Source organism: Cebidichthys violaceus, unplaced genomic scaffold (genome assembly GCF_023349555.1).
Source record: "Cebidichthys violaceus isolate CVI_PGR_0920_01 unplaced genomic scaffold, fCebVio1.0.p SCAF_17, whole genome shotgun sequence".
NCBI lineage: Eukaryota > Metazoa > Chordata > Actinopteri > Perciformes > Stichaeidae > Cebidichthys > Cebidichthys violaceus.
This window is the reverse complement of record NW_027176340.1, coordinates 9,630,296-9,646,377: the sequence shown is the minus strand read 5'-3', so window position 1 is coordinate 9,646,377 and position 16,082 is coordinate 9,630,296. Positions and strand designations below refer to the sequence as shown.

General features: G+C 37.4%; 1 protein-coding gene across 2 annotated transcripts in view; it reads left to right on the top strand.

The window, feature by feature from the left end:
* Nucleotides 1-16,082, top strand: part of LOC137873988 (metabotropic glutamate receptor 4-like) — a 153,029-nt gene that overhangs the window by 109,410 nt on the left and 27,537 nt on the right. For both annotated transcript variants that reach the window (XM_068712535.1, XM_068712536.1), the window contains exons 4-6: nucleotides 5,305-5,440; nucleotides 5,617-5,771; nucleotides 6,100-6,240. In XM_068712535.1, coding sequence (XP_068568636.1) covers nucleotides 5,305-5,440; nucleotides 5,617-5,771; nucleotides 6,100-6,240 — 432 coding nt within the window. The remainder of the gene's footprint in view (nucleotides 1-5,304; nucleotides 5,441-5,616; nucleotides 5,772-6,099; nucleotides 6,241-16,082) is intronic.

Here is a 16,082-nt window from a genome sequence, read left to right as displayed (position 1 = left end):
CAGAGGCATACAGGTGCAAGGCGGTAATTCTAGTTCGTGCTGATAACAGCTAAGGCTGCAACTAACGACTATTTGGATGATCAAATAATGCATTGATTATTGAAATGATTCGAATGGTGTTGAATATTGTTCATTGCATATTGATGTTAAGATAATGACAATGTTTATTATTATTTTAATATTATTCTTATTTGATTTATAAAAAAAATTCTCAAAACTGAGGCATACAATAATGCATCAATAATTATAATTCAGTAATGTACTACATTATTCTGAAATGAGCCATTCTGCACGAGTACTTTTTCTTTTTTGTATTTCAAGTATATCTTTGATGCTAATACTTTTAGACTTTTACTTCAGTAACATTTTGAATGCAGGGCTTTTACTTGTAAGTATTGTTAAATTGCTGGATTATTACTTTTACTTAAGTAACCTTAATAACAGCTGGAACGTCTGGAAACAGCGCTGAAGAGACTGAACCAAAACAGTAAAGATCTGTGGACCGTAAAACCAATACAATGAGCAGAAAGATGGTAAAACACTGTAAAGAGTTAGTGGAAACAGTCTCAACCTACCACTTTCACATTATACAAAGTCATTTGATTCATTCTTAATGTAAAAATACCAATTAGTCCAACTTTAAGAAAACACAACCAAATACTATAAGCAAACGGAAGAAAACATTTAATGAAAACGCATAATGTCACAATTCGAAAAAAATCTGCAAATAAGTAAAAACGCTAATTTAGGAAACATATTCACCAATTTGACAACACAAATGTGCCTCAAAGAAACACACTGAAACATTGAAAAGGCAGAACAAATTCCAATACGACACAAATACGTCAATCACTTGTCAATGATATTGATATTGTTATTTTAATTTTAACATTCAGATTGCATCATTCAGATTTTACTGTAGATATTGCCCCTGCATAGGGTTTGCCTTTTAATAATTACTACTTGTGTAATGGTTTTTAAAATCCCTCATAAACTGATTGTTGTGGCTTAGTTTCATTGTGCTGTATATGGCTAGAAACATTACTTTATTTTGTCGTGTTCTTCTGTATTTTCAGCATTATGTCTTGATCTTTTGCTGTTTATTTTCTGTACGGATTGTGATGTTATGTTTTCCTCATTTGAGTTATTACTTCTTTTTGCATGTGTTTTCTTTAGTAGCAGCTTTTCTGCCACATACAAAGATGCCTTACAGTGGGGAAAAAAAACTACAAAGGATTGCCTTGACGAGACACAGCTTTGCTTGCAAACTTGCTGTTAACCATAACTGAAGTTGCTTTAATTGCCTAGTATTTTAATATTAACTTTAATATACATTGTCAGTATGGTATTAGAATTAATTGTTGTTTTTGTTGGTTGTGGAAATGACCTCCCATTGGGTTTGTTATAAGTTTAATTTTTATGTAGTTACTCCATTTTATATTTTCGAATATGAATAAAGGGTATATTTTTCACCCAGGTCCAAGAAATATGCAGGAAGCACAAAAGACAGCTTTAAAACACAGGAAGCAGGATATATTCAGTGTTATGGGCAAACAGAGTAGATGTTGCGCACGTCGTTTCTGCAGTTGCAAAGCTGTATCAAACAGTGGTCGAGTGAGAGAAAATAGTTGACTGTACCTGAATTTGGTCTCCGATGACCTTAGGTCATGAAAAACATTTATGACATTCATCTCCTTTTATGTATCAACAGATATTCTTTCTGCTTTCTAAATGTTATCGTCAGCTTATTTGATCATGTACGGCTGTGACATAATTCGATTTTTTGGTTATGGAATCTGGTGTTCACATAATTAAAATACAAAGAAAATGCAGTGGTTGTTGATGCCATGACTTGATCTCACACACACCATGTCTGTTGTTATCAGGAAGGCATCTGAATATAAATGAAAAGCAGAAAATGAAAGCTGCTCAGCCATTGTGGCAAAGACAGATTACATGTCTGTGGCTGCCCTGATACTGCAGCAGCTATTTGTCAACATTACTTTCCATTCATTTTAGTGAACACATTGTTAAGATGACAACAGGATAGTCCTCCACTGTGGCATGTGAGAACCTCAAAGTGACGGTGTTGTTTGCATGCTTCTCACTTATTTAAACCCATCAATTTGAGTAAACACCCCAAATGGACGATAATAGAGCCTATTTGAGTCAACTGGACAAGTGGGTCATCACACACAAATGGCTGAAGTGATGAAATGCTCTAACAAATGCAGTCATGACAAACACTCCCTGCAGCAGTCTGCCATAACATAAAATATGATGAGAAGCAGCCAGACAGTGTGTGTATTTTTTTTTTTTTAGGGATACCAAAAATCCCTTCTTGGTTTAAACACTCAATGCACTTCCTGCTCAAAATCTGGAATACATCCAAAAGTACATTGTCGGAGGGAAACTTTCAGAAAACTGAAACAACCTCAAATCCTTGTTTCTAACAGCCTTGTCAGAACATTGGACTTGATAGAGCTGCGCTAGAAACCATTAATCCATAAACTATTCATGTTTATTTATAAAGAATAACGAATCTACAAATCTAATCTCTAACCCAGTTTCACCGCTGAATCACCAACCAAATCTTGTTGTTGTGTCACTGACGGCTGTTTCCCTCAGTCAGAGGAACAATTGACCTATCGGAGCTTTGCAGATGGGATCCTCCTACATAGCTGTCTAGCTACATCCACAAAAGATTGGGACAAAAAAATGGCAAATAAAATGATTCCAAGAGTGGACGAAAGTGACGCAGCTCTGCAGGCTGTTATAAATCAAGTTACAGAAATAACACATCTTAAATTAGCAAATGGCTTTGATCATTGTGAAAAAAACATTTCTGCCCTTATACCACAGCTTTTTTCCCTTCTGAAAACTACATTCAATACAAAGCAAAATAACCCCCATTTCTAAAAGAAAGTGGTTAAAATGAACACACCAGACTGAATGAATGCCGCAAACAAAATGGCACTACCGTCTTGTTAACAGTCTTTGAATCCTTATGTTTTGGGCATTTTAATTGGTACATCTTGGCACTAATCCTGGTAGGGAATTTTTATTCCAAAGGTGGTCACCCTTGCTAAAAGTGTATCATGTATCTTAGTACTGCAAGTAAACTGCTTGTTTTCTACTGTTGTAACAAATACACAAGTGTAAAAGCATTATATTCTGAATTATTAAAATCAGCAATGCAATATGTTCCTCTTACTGTGAGCCCACAGCTTATTCAACAGGTCTGCAAATTTATGGTTTAATTTTCAGACTGTGGGATGGTAAAAAATATCTTTATTGGAACTGTGGAACTCCTCAAGAGGGGGAAGCAAAGTACAAAACTACAAGAAGCTAAATGCCTGCATGACTGCAATTGTTTTTGATGCAGTGGTAAACATACTAGAAAGATACGGCCTAGGTGGGCGGTCACGCAATAAAAGATTTGGTGTTTTGATTCGGTGGTGAGTGACCTTGATATCCTGCTGTCCTGCCTTTTATACTGCTTTTGTTTTTTTTACTGTTGTTCGATGATAAATTTGGACAGAATGAGTCGGGGACGTTGATTTCTACACAAACTCTCATTAGCTATTGCAGCTCATCATTCTCAAAACTTGTCTATACACAGTACTCATTGCAGGATTGTTGCAGTTTTCTTTTTCGCTGACAACATTTTAAACCTTGGCGTGTCCGAGGACAGGGTCAGAAATTCTGTCCGACCTTCTCAAACTTAACGAGGTTTGGTGACAGCTGTGCAAGAATGAGACAGTTTCATCCAACAAGGGGACTCTGTCTCAAACCTCAAAACTTTGTTAGACAGCTAAATCTGGATTTGGTTTCCTCATTGAGCTGGGCACTAGGGAGGAAGACCACAGAATGACAGGAGTCTAGACCGCCGTGCACGTCACGCACACAGAACAATACTCTACAAGTACTAAAATAACAACGATAGAAGCCTTTCTGCTGTTGTATTTTTTATCTGCGTCAGCTTCATGCTTCACGTTGTTGACATGACTCAGCTGATGGAGAGGGAGGTGTTACTTTAATTAATTTGCAGTTAATTTTTCAATCATTTCATTGGTTGTTTCCTCTGATTGCTTTTTGGAGAACAACATGTCGGGCTGTAGAGTTAATCTTTCGTATGACACTGCAATCACAAACTCACTTTGGCAAAGAATAATTTACATAGTTTAGCTTCCCTGACTCTAAACTGGTCCCTATCTACAGCACTGATAGGCACAGTGTGTATCTACTGTATATAAGCTCTACAGTGAGTGTACAGGATGTACTAAGACATGTCTTGGTTGTGTCCCCGCTGTCCTGAGAGCTGCAGGATGCTAAGAAACAATCCTTCAGATAAACATGCCACACTGAGGCACTCTAAATCTCCCCCAAGAAATCCTGTTGGAGAAGCACTGGAAACATTTCTTTCGACTGCACAAAACACAACCCAACATCCTTTTGTTTGTTTGTTTTGTTTGTGTACTTTTCAGTTTGCTTTTGCAAAGACTCTTAAGTGTTAGTCATATTATGAGTATACTGTATTGTGGGTATAAGCGGGGATTCAGGCCAAAAGCATTCACATTGTTGCATACATGTTTTCTGTGCCGGTGTAGTACCATGAAGAGAGTCATTAAATGCTCATAACAGTACAGTATAGCATCGCAGCCTGCAGCACACTCTCATTAACCGGTTCATGCATGAAAAAACATTTATCGACCTTTTTTAAATACCTTGGTGTCACGTATTTAGCAAAAACACCAATAGCAAACAGAGCGAAGAAAATGTTTACCTTCCTGGGAAGAGTCCAGAAGAAATAGAGGTTGTGAAGCTGGCTCTTCCTTTATCAAAAACAGAACATTCTCCACCGTTAAAAATCTCAGTTAAATCCACATTGGAATGTACAGGAATGTATAATGCCCTGTAAAAATGATAGAGAAACAACATACAGACTATTTCACAAAATCACATCATTCCCAACTGCTAAACAGCATACTGTAGATAAAGAAAAGGCCTTTTAGAAAGAAACTCTCAGAGAGTTTCTTTCTTTTAGAAGCCTGTTGGTCAATGCAGCATTTTCAGTTTCAGTTTTTTAAGCACTCCCTGGTAAACACAAAGCCCTCGATTTCTTTACCTCGCCCATGATTGTTTAGTTGTACCTAATTACATTTAAATTCAGTTCACACAACAAAAAATGTAAAGTGACATTTTCGATGTTTAATTCATGTTAACTTTAATTTCTGTGATTTTTATTTTAAACTGCGAAGGTATGATCACATTGACTTGATTCGTAAACTTCCTTGTGTTTAGGGGGGGTGTGCATCTCCCAGTCTGTGAAGATTCCCCGGGAGCCCAAGCAGGGAGAGTTTGACAAGGTCATCCGACGCCTCAGAGAAAACCCAAATGCAAGAGTTGTCATACTTTTTGCCAACGAAGACGATATCAGGTAGGACCTGGTGATAGCTACGTAACACACCATGGAAGATTAGAAAAACATCAGAGCAACAGCGTCCGTCCAGCGATGCCAGACCGCTGTGTAACCAATTGCAAAACAAAATCAAAGTGGAGCTGGTCGGCATGCTGACCTTATCCGTTGCAACATCTGTTTCCTCACCTTTGCAGGCGGCTACTTCATGCAGCTAAAAAGGCCAACCAGACAGGTCATTTCATCTGGGTGGGGTCGGACAGCTGGGGCTCAAAGATCTCTCCGGTTGTGCACCAGGAGGAGATGGCAGAGGGAGCCGTCACCATCCTGCCGAAGCGGCAGTCCATCAAAGGTACAGAGAAGTGCTTTGTGCATATATCAGATCTCCCTGTATAATAAAACCATGTGCATATTTCAGTGAAATATTCTTTTCATGTGACTCAGGGCTGAATCTGTTTGCAAAAGAATAAAAGATTCTTTGTAATGCTTAACCATTGATCATATGATCATCAAAAGTCTAAAACCTAAAATTCTGTCAAACAGAGCTACAAAGTAAATTGAACATAACATGTAATATTGAATCAATTATACTGTAGAACACATCGGAGCGCCGGCTCACAAACTGTCCCAACACTGTGCTGATACACACTGTGCCAATGACAATGAAATGATCTGTCTAGGGTTTGATCGTTACTTCATCAGCCGAACGCTGGAGAACAACAGAAGGAATATCTGGTTTGCTGAGTTCTGGGAGAACAACTTCAGCTGCAAACTCAGCCGTCACGCCGTGAAGAAAGGGTCCGGGCTGAAAAAGTGCACAAGTAAGATACTCTCCTGCTGTGAAAAACGCTTTTCAACGGTTTTTTTTTTTTGTTGTTCAAACTTTTAACCAACGTGTAAACATTCTTCTGATCTCTTAAGGGACACATTTGGCTCAGGATGTGTTTTGACAGCATCGCCCACCTATTAAAAAAAGTGGAGCAGCTATACATTCGATACTCACAGTTAATCTCACAGCTCATTTCAGCGCTGCACTGTATTTCTGCTGAGTCTAGTGTGTTTACCCACATGGCTATAACGAGTGAATGGCTCAGCTGGGCTGCATGGTTAAAGCTTCAGGCTCAGTGCCATACGTTATACAGCTGTGGAGAGCACAATCTGTCTTGAGGAAAAACGCTGTGCATTTTATTAAGATTTAAACACCAATTAAGTAGTACAACATATATTTAAAAGATGAGGGATAAACAAATGTTGTCTGGGGGCAAAATGATCCCTTGTCCTAGGTAAAACTCAATTTTAACTGCTGAAATCTGTTACTCTTTCCTGCGCTAATAGCGATCAATATTAAAGATGCTTCATAATAACTCCAACGTAATATGTGTAGTGAACATGATAATCATTTGGGTGTCATGATGTGAGAAACATGCTTATAACTTAATTATACATTCTTGATATTCCTGATAATATTATTTAGCAGGGCCAGATATCTTCTTTTTTTTTTAAATTGCATTTGTGCCTAGCCATGCATGCATATTTATAAGCAGCTGGTTGCAACAACTGGTCGACCATATCAATCAGCAACAACAATGACATTTTACTTAAAATAAAAAATACCTAACAGTACAGTGTGACAAACAACTTGAAGCTAGCAGGGTAGCTAATGCTAACAGCTGTTAATCGCAGCATTCACTGACTTGTTAGCGCATTAGTTTCACAGAGGGCAACTTAAAAGAGTAGATTTTGTGCTTTGTTCTGTTTTCACGTTTTACATTTGTAAAACAAGCCTTTGTGCTTGCTAATGCTGAAAGTAAATAATCCACTCACAAGCTAGCTCAACAATGTTACCTTATATGAAAAATGACAGTTACATCAATAACATGCACTATTCTTTATTCCACTCTGCTGGAGCTGTACTTTTGTTATTACCACATATTTCTCTGACACCCCACATTTTAAATCATTGAAAGAAAATGAAAAATAAATTACTTATGTAGGATACTGATGAGATCCCTAACCGTGTTTTTAAAAACTGTGCAATATTTCCAGTATGTGTAGCAAGAATTACGGTACCAATAAAGTAGCCCCCCAATTCCCTCAGGTTCATTGTCTGTCAATAGTCTCCCAGTTTAATCTAAAGTAAAAGCACAAAGTTAACAATAAAGGGCACTTACACATTGTGTAGAGGCTCCCAAAAAACAAAACAAAAACTATTAATTTACATTTCAAGTACAGTTAGGAAAACTGTATGTACATGAAGCTCAACATTTGGTAGTCATTATTTTAAAGAATTCTGCCCCACACACACACACACACACACACACACACACACACACACACATTCTAGCTAGCACAGTGACTGACTTTTGCCTACAGATTAACGGTTTAAGAAGTATTTTACATACTTTAAATATGCTAATTTCCTTTTCTTACTAAATGAATGAGAAGCTAAATGTTTGTCAACACACGAGTCTCCTTGCTAATGTTAAAATACAACAGAGAAGACACCAACCAGAGGCACGAATCTATGGTATAGCTTCTTCAGAGTCCAGTGCCTTTTAAGTTAACCCAGCAATAGATGACATAGATGACAGGACCTAAAGCTTGGTAATTGGATTCCCCAAATTCCCGAGCAACCTGTTGGAATCATAGACCTCTGCCTTGTATCTTTTACTTTTTAGGAACCAGGCTTTTTATCACTGATGCTTGCTTCCCAAAGTGACGAGGCCAGCTGAGGACTGAGCTCATCCCACAATCTCAAAGCTAGATCCAGTAATTCTAATGCATTTTTGTCCATTATCAAGTTTGAATTTACATTTACAAACAAAAATTCAATTTCAGGTTCTATTTATTTTTCAAATATGGCAGGAGCGTGCCTTGGAGTATTTTATATATATTATAGAAATTGAGCCCCACATTATGCACACACAAATTTGAAATGACAGCAAAATGTATTTGAAATTTAAAGATGGATTACTTTACAGTGAGAACAGAGTCATGAAATAAAGATAATGAAAAACAGTATTGTTTAATAACATAATCATGGCCTGTGCGGCGTACACAGAAGCAGAGGGAGACACATCAGATAGATCAGCACATCATTAGGGACACAAAGTTGAAAACTCATCCACTCTCACATTCATACTTAAGAGCAATTTTAAATCTCTTGTCTCTTGAATAATGTGTCTTTAGGTGGAAATCACACACACAAGGAATCAAAGTAACGACCTTCTTGCTGTGAGGTGACAGTGCTAACCACTGAGCCACCACTCTGCCCTGGAGGCAGATGTGTGTATGCACAATCTGCATACTTCCCACACAGATACTGGTATCTACAAACAGGAACATGTCGTGATATGCCATGCGAACAGTACGTCCACCCATGCGTTTTTACATGTTTTTTTTTGTTTTCATGGTTTGTATTACAGAGCAGCATTCATGAATGTGTGCAGCAACATTCTTCTTTATACACGTCGATAATGCAAATCCAATCCAAATCCCAAATATACAGTAATGTGTAGTGTGTGTGTGTGTGTGTGTGTGTGTGTGTGTGTGTCTATGTGTATATATATATATATATATATATACATTTTCAAAATATTAAAACTTACTCTCAGCAGCACAATTTAACAGCATCACAATCTACAGCATTCAAGACAAAAATGCAGTAATGTAATAATGTTTTTCTCTTAAAACTGAACTTTGCAACCATCAGGTCAGGACCGATTATTCAGTTTGGCCGGTGCAGATAGGACATTTCACAAACTATAGTTATGTGTTAGTGGGTTTGGATAGTGTCCTGGCTGTGCAGCTTCCAACAGTCATCACCACTTTACATCCTACACACAATAAGGTTTCACTGAAAGTATCTGTGTGCCTGTGATTAACTCATAATAATATTAGGTATTGTGAGGAATTTTAAGTTTTAAAGCATTCCTAGTGCTGGATATTATGTGTCACAGTGTGGTTACTTGGGAAGTGTTAAACCAAGGAGTGTGGTCATTGAATGTATATTGAGTCTGTGATGGGGGTTTGAGGAATGCCAGGAGGTGTCAATCTGCGGGGGAAGAGGGTAGTTCACTGAGGTTTCTGCCCAGGACAATGGGTCAGGATCCAAGGAGGAGCTCATTGGACTTCAGCCAATCGTGGAACTGATCGATAGGTTGAGGAATGCAACTCTGGGGGGGCAAAGGAGCTGTTTGTCCCCTGAGAGAATCAGACTTCCTTCGTACCATGGGGCAGATACATCAATCTGTCCTGTGGTATGAACGGGGTCTCATATTTCTTGAAATATTTGACTATCAGTAGTGTAATTTGGTTTGTGATTGTTTTGGCTTCTGTTAACAATATTAAATACTTTTGATTTTGACCTGGACCTGCTGACTCCTGCCCTGCTTGCTGATGGAACAAAGAGTGCGAAAGGGGGGGCTGCTGCTTCTTCTCCTCAGTGGCCTTCTTCTCCACTATGGCCTTCTTCCTCTCTGTTTGAGAAATTTCTGAACATTACAGTATTTAATGATGTTCAGTTATCTAGATTTATTGATTGATTTGTGATTACTTTGACTTAAATGTTCAGTCAATCAGTTACCCAGTTTGTACAGTCTGTAATAAGTCAAAGGGTCCGATTAATTGGCTTTTTACTTGCTTCAAGCTATTGCTTTTATATCTGCTTTTAAATATCCACAGTCAATCGTATCATGATGTATTACAGTCCAGCTGTTTTTGTTAGTTGTACGAAATATACTAGCAGCTGAGTGTACTATGAGCCTCATGCAGCAACATTCTCTTAAATTTTTCTTTATTTTCTGTTAAGAGAAAAAAAGAGAAGTCAACTTCAGATGCACCAAATGTTCTTAACAGTCCAAATTCTCTGTTACCCAGGTGTGCCGAATGATGAATCCCACTTGATCATAAATTGGAGGCGTGTGGCTGATGTACGAACAAAATAAAAAACAAATTGTGCATACGAAGAACAATAAGAGGGAATTTGTTCATATATTTCTTTCATCATGAGTTCCGTTACCTTACAATGGTGCATGCACCAGTAATGGCTGGTCATTGTTATTGGGTGATGAGATGTCGATGTCACAAGCTGACAGTAATGCGTTCACTCTCCATGTTCTGCTAACCTTGACCCCGTCACACATTTCCATCTTGTTTATCTATGAAACATATTTGTCAGTCAAGCTTCCATAAGATGCGGTATACTGTATCATTATGTGTTTACATTGCTAAAAATAGTATAGTCAAATTCAATACACCAGATATAGTTTAAATGGATAGGTTGATATCTGTTTATGTCTAATTGTAGGAGTGATCATAACGCTCATATATTTGCTATAATGATGTCTATAATAAAGTCTAATATTAAGAGATGGAGTGTAGAGACTCAAAACTCAGGAGGATCTTGTTGCTTTTTTATTTATAGACTCATGATTTAACAAAGGAAGATCTTGGCAAAACGGTAAACAACTAAAACAGCGATGCGGAAACAGTACAGACTCACTACATCCACTAGAGAGAAACTACAACTTTTACTCAAGAGGTGGGCTTCAAAACCAACTGCTGGCAACGTCTTCACAGTCCCAACACTAAGCACAAGAGAGAACACAGAGGGTTATGTGAACTGTAGGGGAACGCTCAGGTGGATAAGCTAATGCTGATAGATGAGTTAGTCTTGAGATTGGAAGGAGTGACCCCTGGTTTCCTGCCAGAACATTGGCGAGCTCCTTGGGGAGCATCAGTGACGGTTCAGGAGCGTGCCGTCTCATCGGCACTCTGGATAACGCTCAAAACACGTGTTTACATTTTCCCAATAACTGAGGTGTAACATATGCAGGGGCTTAAATTTGGCTTAAAGACAAGGTATTTCTGTTGCGCACGCATAAGCTTTTGGTCTTGAAATCAAACAGAGTTTCATGCATCTGTCCTTGCAGTCATACTACAGAGGGTTACTGAAATATTTACAAGTATCTATAGTAGTTCATAACAACAGTAGATAAACAAGTTTCCCAGTGGAATTTGCTAATGCACATCCCACCAGGTTTTAAAGGACACGTTATGAAATAGTAGACAAATAGAAACAAACAATGCCACAGTTCGGTCAGATATTCAGGTGAGTTATAGTAGCGGCTAATGTAGCTTCAAGCCTCAAACGGCTGAGATGAGGAGCAGGCGACAGAGATCTTGTAGGTTCTCTTCTTTCTACAGTAAGTCCACATCCTCCGATTTTTTAATTTTTAAACTTGTAGTCTTCAGCCCCAAACTTGAACCCCATGCTTGAGGCTATTAATCAGACTTTGCGTAGCTCAGTCTCAGTATGCTACAAAAGGCTTTGTACAACTTTTTTTTGGTCATATATACAGTCATATTTCACAATTCTATAATAGTTTTCAGATAACAATGGAGTGCTATGGCAAAGATCAATAACATTTTTAAAATATAAAGTATCAGACTTTGGCCACATAGGCAACTCTTGTTTTGTCTTCTCAAGGCAAGACTAAGCTAAGTTTATTCATATAGCACATTTCAGCAACAAGGTAATTCAAAGCACCTTACATTAAACATCAAAAGCATTGAGATGCACAAGAAACACATTATGACATTTAGATATCATTAAAACATATTGATAAGCCATGAGAATAGAAAAAACAAACACGCTAAAATAGAATAAGGCAAGGGTCTTTAATAATATGAAAGAGAAGTATAAAATATCACTAGAACTATCTTTTATAATAAAGATGGGCTGCTTGAAAAGGTGAGGCTGTTCTCTAGGTTTGGATTTTATCTGCAGTTTTGTAAACAAGACAAGAAGCATTAAAACACTACGACAACATCAAACTAAATACAAAATAATGAAACTGCAAATAGGGAAAATGAACATATCGGCCACAATGTTGAATAAACTGATTATGAGACACACGGCAACTAAATCTTGAGCACTCAACCAAATAATTGACTGAAGTGATCACTAATGCTGTAAGACTTCAAATACCCAGTCAAAGTTAATGTACAAGGTAATGATCCTTTAATGATTACACGTTGTGACTAAATCTTTGCACTCTAAATGTTCATGCACTTTACATAATTTACTCATTATAAACCCTCAGTGCAGGGGTTAATTTCATGACTCTTAACATGGTAAACACTATAGCAGGAGGGATTGCGGTAGGTACCTGCATAATGCAGTCAGTAGCTCTTCTATGACATGCCGTTCTCATTACAGACATTAAATGTGAAACATATCTATGGGCTCTGCTTGAGAAGAGTCAGTCTTGCAGCATTTGTTTGAGGTTAAAGTGTGACACTCCACTGGTGGAGAGCTTTGCCGAGTCTCTGAGGCAGCTGTGAGAGAACAACATGGGGCATGCTGCAGAATTATTGGTGTCCTGAGAGGGTTAGACTGCTCAGCGAGATCAAAGGATAAGGAGGGCATGAAGGACTAGGGGAAAATCTAAGAGAGACTTGTATTTTATATGTGAATGAAGGAGATGTAAAACTGACATTGATTAATGTGGAAAGAAGCGGTAAGGTAGAGCAGGGACCTATCTCATAGGCTCCTTATTTCTTCTGCATATTAATGATGTGGGCACAGCAGGAAACACAGCAATGCAGATAAACCAAGCATGTGCTTTGCTTTTTCATCGAAGCATCTATTGCTTAAACCGCTTATCCTGTTCATGGTTGCAGGAGGCTGGAGCCTTTCCCACCATGCATTGTGTTAGAAATGGGGCATTTTTTTTTTATGATGAAAATAAATACAGCATAGAATAGGGTTGGAGGGAAATATCTTGGGTATTTCCTGCAGGCATTACGTACCAGTGCTGACCAGGTAGAGGTATTGTTAATAAAGCCTGACACATCATATAATATTCAGAAAATTCAGATTTTTTGATATTGAAGTGTTTATTGGACCTTTAGTCAAAAAAAATAATAAAATTATTTTTTTTGTATTTACATATATGATATTTTTTTGTATCACATTTGATACATCAGGCATATTTGTCAATTTATTGATCACAACAATGTCTATTTTAGAAACAATAACTAATGATTTTCATTGCCTTTGGAACATTTGGAACATTTCAGTTGGTTTGGTTTTTATTTTTTCTCAAACAGCAACCTTTTTACAACCTGTTTGTTTCGCTTCGTGGCAGGAAAAGCACAGTTTCTGTCCTTTTTCAGGCAAAGATGGACTTTACATTTCCCACAGTAGACATGGGAGAAGTGATTGCCTGTGCATTGCTTGCATCTGATTGTTTACTCTGAATTTCTTTTTTTAAATTAATGAATTAATGAATTAACAATATAAAAAAAGGTTATGATAGCCAAGGATTTTCTTTTTTATACATAAAAAACATACATTTTCACTTAATTTAGCTTACTACCTTTAATTACTTTAATTAAATGACCAAAACAGTGTATTTGGCATTGTGATATGGCATAATCCAGAGTGTATAATGAAATACAATACAACAATTTACAGGTGAATTATTACCTTATAAACCTGCTGTATCATATTTGATACCTATGTTTTCAACACAATTTTACTATAAAATAAGGAACGAAATATGAAGTAATTATAGTTTTCTTCAATACAGTAAATAGTCATATTGACATATTAGTAACACTATAAATGTTATTCTTACCGTAACTGTTTCAAAATTAGCAACGATTTCCCTGCCGAAAACGAAAAAGTCACTTCGTGACGGCGGCCATTTTGGAAATGGAATTTAAATGCCTGCTACTGCCTGCAGTGCATGGAAACTCCACCAGATGGTAGCAGATATGTATAGGATTGTATACAACAGTTTTTTCAGGAAAGTATTGCTCATGTTAATTACGTAGAGGTCTCTGAAACTCACGTATCAAATATGATACAAATGGCACTACAGGGTTAAGACATGAATGTTGTAATTCATACATTTATAAAATAACATGCACTCTTTAAATCCCAGTTTGGATTTAAAAAAGGTATGTTTTTTTTACCCCAAAGTAGAAGTCCAATCAATTATTCAGTTAGTTGATCGACAGCAGCTTTGATAAAAAAAGTATTTGTTATGGTATGTGTGAAAAAAAGCCAAACATCTGCTGATTCCTTCTCACATGAAGCTTTTTCTGTTTTAGATCTGTGTAAATGTAATATCTTTGGCCCTTTTTATTGGAAGAAACAAGTAACTTGAAGACATTATCTTTGGTTCTAGGACATTGTGATTGACATCTTTCACTGTTTTTGATATTATAAAGTCTAAATAAATATCCATGTTAATTTATAATCAATAATGAAAATAATTATAAACCCCAACCCTAAAAAGACGTAAAAAATCAAAGAGCACCTTTAGCTGTCAATTCAGATATAAGAAGACGTAATGTCAAATTGTAAGATGAACTAAATAATGAAATAAAGATGAGCAGCACGCAGCGCCAGTGTCAGATTAATTTAAGAGGCAGCCCAAATGTTTTGGCAGGAAAGAACAGGATGGCCGCTGGCCAATCGCAAGATGAAAAAATGGTCAAAGGTCTAAGCCCACATACACTGTCACAAAATGTCTTGTGTGACACCTCAGAGTGGAAGACACCCACACTTTGCTTCACATTTTACTTTTGCTTAATCTTAATGGATTTCTCTGAAAGCAAAATGTCCGCCTGAAATGTGTGTGAGAGAGCCAACATGCCAATGAGTAAGGAGCTAGAGAGTGAGACGGAGGGAGAAAAGGGAAATGGTCTTATGGAGAAGAGACAATACAAAGTTAGTGTGGGTGGCCTGCCAAGCCTGCAAGAGAAATATTACTCTCACTCCCATTCTGGCTCGCAAGATTCCCTATGGCATAAGCATGTAGGCCAAACTGTGACAATCTCTGTCCAATCAATGCCCTGTGGCCCTTAATTACTGAGCCGTAACCTCCAACAATAATTCATGCATTTCAAAAGCTCATGTGTTAATCGGGGGCATTAAAACCCCTCTGATCTGAAGCAAGAGCTGGAGATGTAGTAAATGAAAGATGGCTAACAGAAGGAGACCTTTGCTGATTTGGGGGATAGCACTCTTTCAGATTGAAGTGGCTTTTGAAAATTGCTAGCACTTGAAGAGGACAGATGTTGCATAAAGAATGACTGATCTGTCACAAAATGTTTGGTAATGCATCGCTGGAATCTACATGTCCAAAACCTTACCAGAAGCATGAACAAAGAAGAATATTTACACCAACTTAGGCCACTACACTGACAGTGAATCACACTGTTAAACATGTATGCAAATTGAATAATTTGTCAATGGTTCTGAGCCAGAAAATGTGACAATATTGCCACATAAACGGTCAATATATCTTATACCAATAAAAAAAACGCTTAATGTCACACCACAGGTAGCATTGTGAATAAGGGTAATTATGGTAATTGTAAAAAAGCAGGTACAAGGTTAAACATGTATTTACAATAGGTGTTTTCCTGGTGTCACCTTGTTCCATTCAGTATTTGGGCACTGTATACGTTTTACTCAACAAGATAAATCATGCCTTTACAACATAGATATTAATTTAAGGTTTTACTGTATTTTGCTGCCCGTCTGTGACCTGCTACTTTTCCAAAAACAAATTAGATCATTAGATCTGTACTCCATATTGGCCGATACCCAAAGCCCAGGGACCATAATTAGAACTGGAAAAGA